The sequence below is a fragment of the Saccopteryx leptura genome, chromosome 2, assembly GCF_036850995.1.
Source record: "Saccopteryx leptura isolate mSacLep1 chromosome 2, mSacLep1_pri_phased_curated, whole genome shotgun sequence".
In the NCBI taxonomy this organism is placed as follows: Eukaryota; Metazoa; Chordata; class Mammalia; order Chiroptera; family Emballonuridae; genus Saccopteryx; species Saccopteryx leptura.
Genome location: NC_089504.1, coordinates 340,375,665 through 340,385,264, shown reverse-complemented (window position 1 = coordinate 340,385,264; position 9,600 = coordinate 340,375,665). Strand labels below are relative to the sequence as shown.

The window sequence follows — 9,600 nt, the reverse complement described above, 5'->3', positions numbered from 1 at the left end:
TGAAGTACTTGAGGTTTGGGAAACCACTCTTGGGGACTGGAACCAGGGGGACAGGAAAGATGTGTCTGGTCCTGTCAGTTTTACCCTGAATCGCACTGAAGGCCAGCCAAACCAAACGGCCATTTCTCGGAAACCCCCGTAACTCTACATGTCACCCCTCCTTCTACCTGTCTACCTCCCAGCTCAGTGTGCATTCCCCACAAAAATCAAACTGCTGACTGTCATACGAAATAGAACTTTATGCATTCCTAAAATAATATTGATTTCCATTTAACATTGAGTCACACCTTTGGTTCACAAGAGCAATGTCTTCTTAAAAATACTAAACATTTTCATATTGATGATCTTTGCCAGGATCCTTACTAGATCCCAGGGAGGTAGGGAGGAGAGTAGTAACATTACTCCAAAGAAACACAGTAACATTACTTTGAGGAGGATTAAATTGGGGTTCACAGAGGAAAAGGGACCTGGCCAAAGCTTTACATTTTTACAAACAAATGGTCTTTATGGCAGAGAAGTTTAAAAACATCAATAACTTAAAGGAAATATATCATAAATTACTAAATAAAAGTCATTGCCTTCAGAAGGGTGATGAGATTATCTCAGAACGCATCTTAGCGAGGCCAGGCAAAATTAATGAAGCATTCTCAGGCTCTGGTTTGGTTTCAAAAAAGATGAATCTTTATGGCTTTGGAGTTTGGGATTTTTTGTCCAGGTACTTCATGGCATCCTGGACCCACTTATCCTTGGGATCAGCACAGATCTCCTTGGCCTTTTTGGTCTTGAAGCTGTGGGAAAGAGGAGAAGCAATGAGAAAGACCGTCTTTGAAAACTGCGTCTGTTTAACCCCAACATTTCCAGGACCATCTGCCACGGGGTGAAGGAACAGGCAGAGGAGGGATGGGATTCTGGGACGAGCTGCTTCTCCTGATGGCTCAGGCAAGCCGTCTTTGCTCTCAACCCGAAGGGACTGGTCTGACCCAAACAAGCGTGCAGACAGAGAGCCGAGAGTGGAAATGCCCTGTAGTCAACGTCCATGAATTGGACGATAGAGGTCAAATTCTCTGAGTCTGTGACTCTAGGTAACTCCGACACAATTCTTGACCTCTTCCCCCTAGAAACGAACTTCAGGGCTGGGAGAGGGTGAGCTTTGTCTACTTACATCACAGCTTTCTGGGGACATCTGCCGTTACTGATTTTTCTGTAACTCTGCAGTTTCTGAAGAGAGATCTTACTGGCCATGTTAAAGCAGCAGGTGATTGGAACAGTACCTGAATTTGGAGGAGAAATTAAAGAAAGAATGAGTCACTACTTGTATGTTGATATTTTAAAGTATGCCTTTGTAAGGAACGAAGGGAATTTAGAACGAGGCAAGAAAACGTGAGAGAAGGAGGCAGACTTCATCCGCTTTGAGGTCCTGTACTGATGCCCTTGATTTGGAATTCCCAGCCGAACAGCAGGGACCCACCACCACTGGCAGGAGTTTAGGAAAGGCTTGGTCAAAGCAGTAAGCTCTCCCTCTGCTATCACAGAGCTGTGTAACTATTGATAATCATAGGACTGTTCACCAAATAGTCTCTATTCTCTGCTTCCTGGACACACGGTAGACTTGCATTCTTGGCCACTTTTGGTCAGTTGTAGCATTAAGCAAATGAAAAGCCAACATGACAAGTGCCACTTCTGAGTCAAGAGTTAGTAATCTCCAGTGCAAGACACTCAAGAGTTATGTTTCCCTTTGTCAAGGCACCGGCAAAGCTCTCTAGGGCGGCTGCTCCATCAGCCTAGAATCCTGAGCTGAAGTTCTCATTAATACATTATAGATGTTTTAGTATGAGTGAGAAATGAACCCTTCTGGCTGCAAGTCCCTGATCATTTAGGGGTGTGTATTACCGCATATGCATAATCTCATTTGGACTGATATAACATGCAGCAAATTTAAGTCATCAGATGATAAAAAAAATGAGTTATGTTACACACATCTAGTCTTTTTTCCCCCCAGAGTCATAATGTGTCACCTCAAGAAATTCCCCTGGGATCTCCTTTCCTGCCTCTAACCCCCATTTCTGAAGGTTGTCTTGCAGTCCAGTAAAATTCTGAGCCTCCAGTCAAGCATTTCCCCCCCCTGCAGCACTGCCCCAAATGCCCACTGTGCTGCAGGAAGAGAGGGTCGTTCTTTTGTGTGCCCCATCCCCGAAACACTGCAAACTCTGTATCAATACCCGTGTCAGACAAGAACGTGGAGACCAGCCTGGGTTTCGAGTTCTGGGTCTTCCACTGATTGTAAGACTGGGCACTTCTTATCCACCCCTGGTGTGATAGTTCTGGAGATAGTCAGCTCTCCCATGGGGAGAGAGGGGGCTCACCTGGCTGGGCGAGCACCTGGGGGCTGAAGGTGGCCACTGTGAGCAGGAGGCACAGAAGGGCTGCGGAGAGCTTCATGCTGCAAGGTGAGGAGGCGAGCTTCAGCAGGGGAGCTGTTGGTGTTTGTGTTCGTCTCAGGCTCTCTGCTCCCCTGGCTGCTCTGTCCAGCTTTTAAAGACAGCAGAAAGAGTGGGAGCTTCCAGGGAAGCCTTCGCATTTGCAGGGTCATGCGTAAGTCATCAAGGGAAGTACTACGTTAACAGAACTGCAGGGGGGGCAAGGTAGGGGGAAAAAAAACTTGGCACGTTTTTATCTATCTTGAGGCTCGAAGGGGGGAGGGAAGGGAGCTTGTGAAATGACGGAGCAAGGGTAGTAATCTGAGAAGGTCATTCTTCAAACTCTGCTTTTTCTGAAATGAAACATCTGTAGTGGGGGAAGACGCAGGGGGACCAAGGGCAGGAAGAGACGAGCAGTTCCAAGAACCTTCCCGGTTCCCTGTGTTCACAAGGGGGTCTTCAGGATTTGGGAGGCCAGGAAGGGGACCCTTGAACTTCTGCTAGGCTCCCACCTAGATATGAAGAGGTCTCAGCAGCTCCGAACATTACCGGCTCTCTGGGAACCCAGAAATGGTAGCACGTGAGAACCCGCCCCATTATTCAATCTAGTGGTCGTAGAATCTTAGTACCCTGGAATTTTAGCGTTGTAGGACATCCAAACTGGGTAACCCCATTTGATCTTGACTTTCTGTGCAATTCCCCAAAGCTTTATTGAGGAATTATTGACAAAGATTGTGCGTATTTAAAGGGTACAGTGCCGTGGTCTGATACACATACACACGTACGTTATGTAATGATTGCTGCAGTCAAGTCCACTCGTGTCCATTCCCTCCATCACCTCACATAGTTATCTCTCTCTCTCTCTCTCTTTCTCTCTCTCTCTCTCTCTTTCTTTTCTTCTTTGGTGTGGTGAGAACACTTGACACTTATTCTCTTAGCAAATTTCAAGTATATAATATTGTCACCAAGCATGCAGTACATTAGATTCCGAGAACTTAGTCATCCTAAACTGCATCTTCAAGGGAAAAGAGCCACAGCTGCCAGGAGCTATCTCAGGTGAAGGACAGTCCTACCCATGTTCATTACCTTAGCCTCTGTACTTATCATAACACTCAAGAAATATGTTTTCTTTAAGTAAATAAAGAGCAAAATTTCTCTTTCACAGGCCATATGTCATGTTTGTACCATTTAACAGACACCTCCCCCAGAAACACAAATTAAAACCACAGTGAGATATCACCCCCACACCTGTTAGAATGGCTACTGTCAAAAGATAAGGCATACTCTATTGGCAAGGCTGTGGGGAAAAGGGAAGCCTCGTGCCCTGCGGGTGGGAATGGAAGCTGGCGTGGCCACTATGGAAAACAGTTGGAGGCTCCTGTGCATTTCTAAACTATTTTTTTTCCAGCCTCTGAAAGCTTTTTCCTAAATGGAATCAATAGCAAAAGCCAGTTAATACACTATTAATGGAAAGGGACGGTTTGAAGCGGAGCCGGTGGTCCCCTGTCCCCTCACACTGCAAGGATTCAAGGAACACATTCGGAAAACCAGTGACTTAGTTCACACTCACTCCCTGAGCACACGTGGCAGACGAGGTGCTCGATGGCTAAAAACAGCAAAGAGAAAGAGAAGAAGAATAAAAATCACATGTGTCCTCTGTGAACAACACTAGGACCACTCGTAGGAGAAGGTACAAAGAGAGGCAGTGTTTACTGGGATCTTTAATGAGGTCTTTAATTAAAGTCTTGAACAGGGTCACTGTGGTGAGTTGAAGATTAGCAGGGAGGCACAGCAAGGTTGTCTCCTGGCTTTTCCTGCACGCTCGCCTATCAAATTGATTGCTTGGTACAAGTTGCCCAGGAAGGTGTGTGGAGAGAGACTCTGAGGCATTGCCTCGGGCTAGGGGGCTAACCCGAGGTCTCAGTCTCATCTGACTGCACATGTCCACTTTGGCACAGGATGAAGGCGTTCTTGCTGGCTTACATGGTCTCCAAGCTATCATCTAAAATAATTGGTCTACTATTACATAAAAAAGGGGACAAGCAGAGACAAGAAAACCTGAACTTTTCTTGTTTTTTTCCTGTTCATCGCCAGGTGAGGGGGTCTAGTGTAAACTTGGGAATCAAGCTCCTGAATTAAAATGATGGTTCTGCCACTAACTAGTTTCATATCACGGACAACTTCGTGATCACACTCTGCCAAGTTAAGATGGCAAAGTTAGTCTACCTTGGAAGATCACTGTGTGAATTAAATTAGTTAATATCTATCTATCTATCTATCTATTTATCTATCTATCTATCTATCTATCTATCTATCTATCTATCTATCTATCTATTTATCTCTATAATATAAGGTGCTCAGAAGAGCGGCCAGATCACTGTAGACACTCAGTCAGTGGAAGTTTATACTGATTAGGAGATGAGACAGGTTTGATGCACCGGGGGGCGGGCCCTGGAAGAGGACTCTGGTCTGGCCACAGGGCTTCCTCTGCATCTTCTCCCCAGTTTTCCCTTTATTTCCAAATAAAGACATGTTACCCTAGGGATGGTGTTCAGGAATGTTTGAGTTGCACATGTGGGAGATGTGAAGTCCTAGAAATTGTGCCAATATGAGTTTGGAATGTTTTTGACCTTGGACATGTTGGGCTGACATTATTGGGAGATTACGTTCCCTTAGTAGAAATAATTTCTTAACTCCACTGGGTGGAGTGATGCCCCATTTTTTTAGTTTTCTTCCCAGGGCTTTGGAGCAATCTAAATGATAAGAAAAACTTCAGTGGGAATAAACTAAATCCTTAGCCATCCAAGTTCAGCAGCTGTTTCCTCCTACTCTGGCTGTGTCTAACACTCAGAGACAGCTCCACTGTCTCTCCTCCTCAGAATCCTCTTCTTCAGCAGTGACCTGGGCGAGATCCAGCACTGGGGTTCAGCTGGTTCTCACCAGTTTGTCAGAACCAATACCTCATTTTTTTTGTTGTTGCGTTCGGCGAACCGGTTGTTAAAATGGCACTTGTAATCAGGGCTCTCTCTAAGGTAGGCACCTGGGCTGCAGCCTCCCAATGTGGAAATCACAAATTTACATTCCTTACTTTTTTTAAACATTCATCTGCGCAACAATGTATTCTAAGCACCGATAGTAATGTTCATTCCATCCGTAGGTGAAAAAAATTGCAAGTGAGGATGCCAATCAAGAAACAGTATGGAAATATCTTCTTTTTTTTTTTTTACAGAGACAGAGAGAGAGATAGGTAGGGACAGACAGACAGGAACGGAGAGAGATGAGGAGCATCAATCATTAGTTTTTGGTTGCGACACCTTAGTTGTTCATTGATTGCTTTTTCATCTGTGCCTTGATGATGGGGCTACAGCAGACCAAGTAACCCCTTGCTCGAGCCAGCGACCTTGCGTCCAAGCTGGTGAACCTTGCTCAAACCAGATGAGCCCGCGCTCAAGCTGGCGACCTCAGGGTCTCGAACCTGGGTCCTTCCACATCCCAGTCCAACGCTCTTATCTACTGCACCACTGCCTGGTCAGGCTGGAAATATCTCAAATAATAGTTTTATTGCTTTTTGTCAGGTATTATTTAAAATTTTTCATTAATATTTTAAAACTCTTTTTTATAACATAATCTAGTTTTGTGTACCTCTTATTGTTCTTATTTAAGAATTAAATGCATGAAATAAACTATCTTTCGGTATATCATTTTTTTATACTTAAAATGTTCATGAGGGCAGAGAACGGGTTGTTAAATTATTTGAATCCCACCACTGGCTAGATCCACCACTCACCTATGGTCTGGTGCCCAAAAAATGTGGGACCTGAACCCGGAGTGGCTGTGAGTGATGGGCAGGCAATAGGTCCCCTGCTATGAGAGCAAAATCTGAGCTTCCTAAGTGTTTTCCAGGGACTGACTGATCAATGAACAGTGGGCAAGGATCCCGGGAATTGGGACTCCTAGATTTGTTCTGCAGGTCTACTCCAGAGTTTCCTCGTGAGGCTCCGTTACACTTAGATGAGAGGTTAGCATTCATTTTATACCAGCTCTCTCTTAAAAAAAAAATAAAATAAAAAATAAACAAAGACTAAGGACCTGAGACTTGGGGGCCGGCAACAAAATCCCTAAGACAATGTGTGTTTTAGGTGAGCTGATTCTAGAACTTCTGTCTCTTGACTCCCTATCTAGTGAAACCTTTATTGTATTGTAGTCCTTGGACTTAGTTTTCCCTTCTGCAGAATAGGACCAATTAGAGGCTACGATTTCTTTTTCTTGAGGGTCACTAATAATACCATGACTGCAGCTTCTTGTTATTTTTGGAGGAAAATTATCCCAAAATATTTGTTAGTATAAAAATTCTAACAATGTATCTAAGAAACAGCAAGTTCTCAATAAGAATGTTAACTTAGGCAAGCCTCCATATTATTGCGTTTTCCATGTGTTGACTTATTTAATCCTCCCAACAGACTGATGAAGTAGGTATTCTAATTGAGTTCATTTAAAAAATGAGAAGACAAAGGCTTAGGGAAGTTAAATGACTTCCTCTCTGTGAAACTCTTTATAGAAGTGAAGGCTGCTTCTCAGAGTTGCCGTGAGAGAAACCAAAGCTCTTTCCATAAAATATTTCCATAAATAAATAGTTATAGAAATAAAATATTCACATAGAAGATTCTCACTGTTGGTTACATTATTGCATTAAATCCTCCTGGGGTGATCAACTTGATTGGTTTGTATAGAGGTGAAAACTGAGACACAGATTGCTGAAACATTTCCCTGAACCAATTGGTCACAGTAATGCATAGCCTACGCATCAACAATAACAACTTCAAAAAATCTCAGGACTCATTTCCACAGATTCTTATTTTTTGTTTATTTTATGGTCTCATATTGGTCAGGCAGCTTGCCGAAGGTACTCTCTGGGGAAGAGTGACTCAGAGATCCAGGATAGTTGTAAATTACAGCTGCCATCTGAAACAGGTGGCCTCCTCGTTCCCAGAGGCAGGGGGGAGAGAGGATGGAAGATCGCGTAGGATGTTTTAAAGAAGCAGTCTTAGAAGCAGCTTGTATCAATTCTTTCTACATCCTGTTGGACTTAACTCACCGTATGACTCTTGTCTAAGTGCAAAGGAGGCTGAGAAATGAAGAGGAGTACATGAGTATGTGGCGAGGGCTAATTCTTTCCATCAGTCTGCCTTTGCTCACTTCTCAGGAGAGGTTAACACAATGAACCCACCTCTGAAAATAGTCCTATGGAGTCATTGCATCAAACTGCATGACCAGGACCTTGGGATGGCAGGTGGTTTTCTCTGTTAGGTGAGGACATGGATCTACTTTGCCAAATGACCCATGAACTAAAAAGACAAGTTATTTGCCCCTTGCCCATCTTTTTTTAAGTTTGGAAAAGACAGAGTGCATGCAATCAACAGTTTATGGATGGAGGGGAGGATGGTGGACCCCAGTCCCAGTGGCCAATGCTCTGCTGCCACCTGCAGTCCTTGGGCAGATATCACCCAAGTCCCTGACCCTTGATGAGGCTCAATTCTGCAATCTAGGGAAGTTCTTTTATCTTTGTTTAAGCCCTTGTGAGGTCCCTCCTGTTACATTAGTCACCTTGGCTACTTCTCACGTGGGGGTGGAAGAGATACATGTTTTGCCAAGGGATCTGCAACCTTTGAAGACTGCTTGCTACACTATAGTCCTTAGAGTTGGTTTTCGTTTTGAACTGTCAGTGGCTCTTTTTGTTTTCCCGTTCAGGCTCATTCATGGTTTTACTGGCAATATAATGTGATTCTCTTAACAGCAGGTTTCTCCTCTCTTTCTACCCAGTCAATTCCATATGCCAGCAGCCACAGCCCAAGTTTCTTCATAGATATAATTTTCTCGCTTCTCTCTTTCTCTCTCTCTCCTTCCCTCTCTCTTTTCTCTCTTTCTTTCCTTTCTCCCTGCTTCCCTCCTTCCCTCCCTCCTTTTGAAATGGCAAAGTTAAAACTTCAATCTTATTTTTGCCCTGTCATTTCATCTAATGGAATTATTTTCTGAGTGCTTACTATTGAAATCTTTTGACTTGTTTTTTTTTTCCCCCTTTAAATTACCTTCTCTGAAAGTTTGGGATCTAGAAACAGATGGCTTTTACAACAATGTAAGGCCCTGAATTTATGGATTTTATTCCATTTCATTTCTGGTTCAAAACCAATCATTTTTTTTCCTGAAATTATCTGTTTCTTGCAATAGCTTAACAAACGCAGGCAAAAACAACTACCATGGTACTAATACAGACTTTGCAAACTTCTCAGAGGAGCTACAATTTCAGCAGACAGGACCTGGAGAGCTTTGACACTTGGTAACATAAATCCGCCATCTCTTTGACTCCAGATATTAGCTTCCTTACTACCTGCTGCTGAATGTCTCTGGTCAATGCTACATATTTTAGGGTTTTTTAAAATTAATTTTAATGGGGTGACATTGACAAATCAGGGTACATATGTTCAGAGAAAACATCTCTAGGTTATTTTGACATTTGATTATGCTGCATTCCCATCACTCAAAGTCCAATTGTCTTCCGTCACCTTCTAACTGGTTTTCTTTGTGCCTCTCCCCTCCCCCAACCCTCTCCCTCTCCTCCTCCCCACCCTGTAACCCCTACACTCTTGTCCATGTCTCTGAGTCTCATTTTTATGTCCAACCTATGTATGGAATCATATAGTTCTTAGTTTTTTCTGATTTACTTATTTCGCTCAGTATAATGTTATCAAGGTCCATCCATGTTGTTGTAAATGATCCGATGTCATCATTTCTAATGGCTGAGTAGTATTCCATAGTATATATATACCAAAGCTTTTTAATCCACTCGTCCACTGACAGACACTTAGTTTGTTTCCAGATCTTCGCTATTATGAACAATGCTGCCATAAACATGGGGGTGCATTTCTCCTTTTGAAACAGTGCTATGGTGTTCTTGGGGTATATTCCTATAAGTAGGATGGCTGGGTCAAAAGGCAGTTCGATTTTTAATTTCTTGAGGAATCTCCATACTGTTTTCCACAGTGGCTGCACCAGTCTGCATTCCCACCAGCAGTGCAGGAGGGTTCCCTTTTCTCCACATCCTCGCCAGCACTTATTCTGTGTTGTTTTGCTGATGAGCGCCATTCTGACTGGTGTGAGGTGATATCTCATTGTGGTTTTAATTTGC

At 43.4% G+C, this 9,600-nt stretch overlaps 1 protein-coding gene across 1 annotated transcript; it reads right to left on the bottom strand.

Annotated features, from left to right (window-relative positions):
- Positions 1-232: 232 nt before the first annotated feature.
- On the bottom strand, positions 233-2,546 carry LOC136393661 (eotaxin-like). Its single transcript, XM_066366286.1, has 3 exons — positions 2,364-2,546; positions 1,163-1,271; positions 233-788 (listed from the first exon to the last, which is right to left on the bottom strand). The coding sequence occupies exons 1-3, from the start codon at positions 2,437-2,439 to the stop codon at positions 683-685; spliced, it is 291 nt and encodes a 96-aa protein (XP_066222383.1). The 5' UTR covers positions 2,440-2,546; the 3' UTR covers positions 233-682.
- Between the last annotated feature and the right edge of the window lie 7,054 nt (positions 2,547-9,600).

Excerpts from the sequence above, each read along its gene's own strand:
- LOC136393661 (XM_066366286.1), bottom strand. The coding sequence starts at position 2,439 with ATGAAGCTCTCCGCAGCCCTTCTGTGCCTCCTGCTCACAGTGGCCACC. Across the intron at positions 1,272-2,363 it reads CCAGGTGCTCGCCCAGCCAG|GTACTGTTCCAATCACCTGC; the intron begins GTGAGCCCCCTC and ends CTCCAAATTCAG. Across the intron at positions 789-1,162 it reads TGTCCCCAGAAAGCTGTGAT|CTTCAAGACCAAAAAGGCCA; the intron begins GTAAGTAGACAA and ends TCTTTCCCACAG.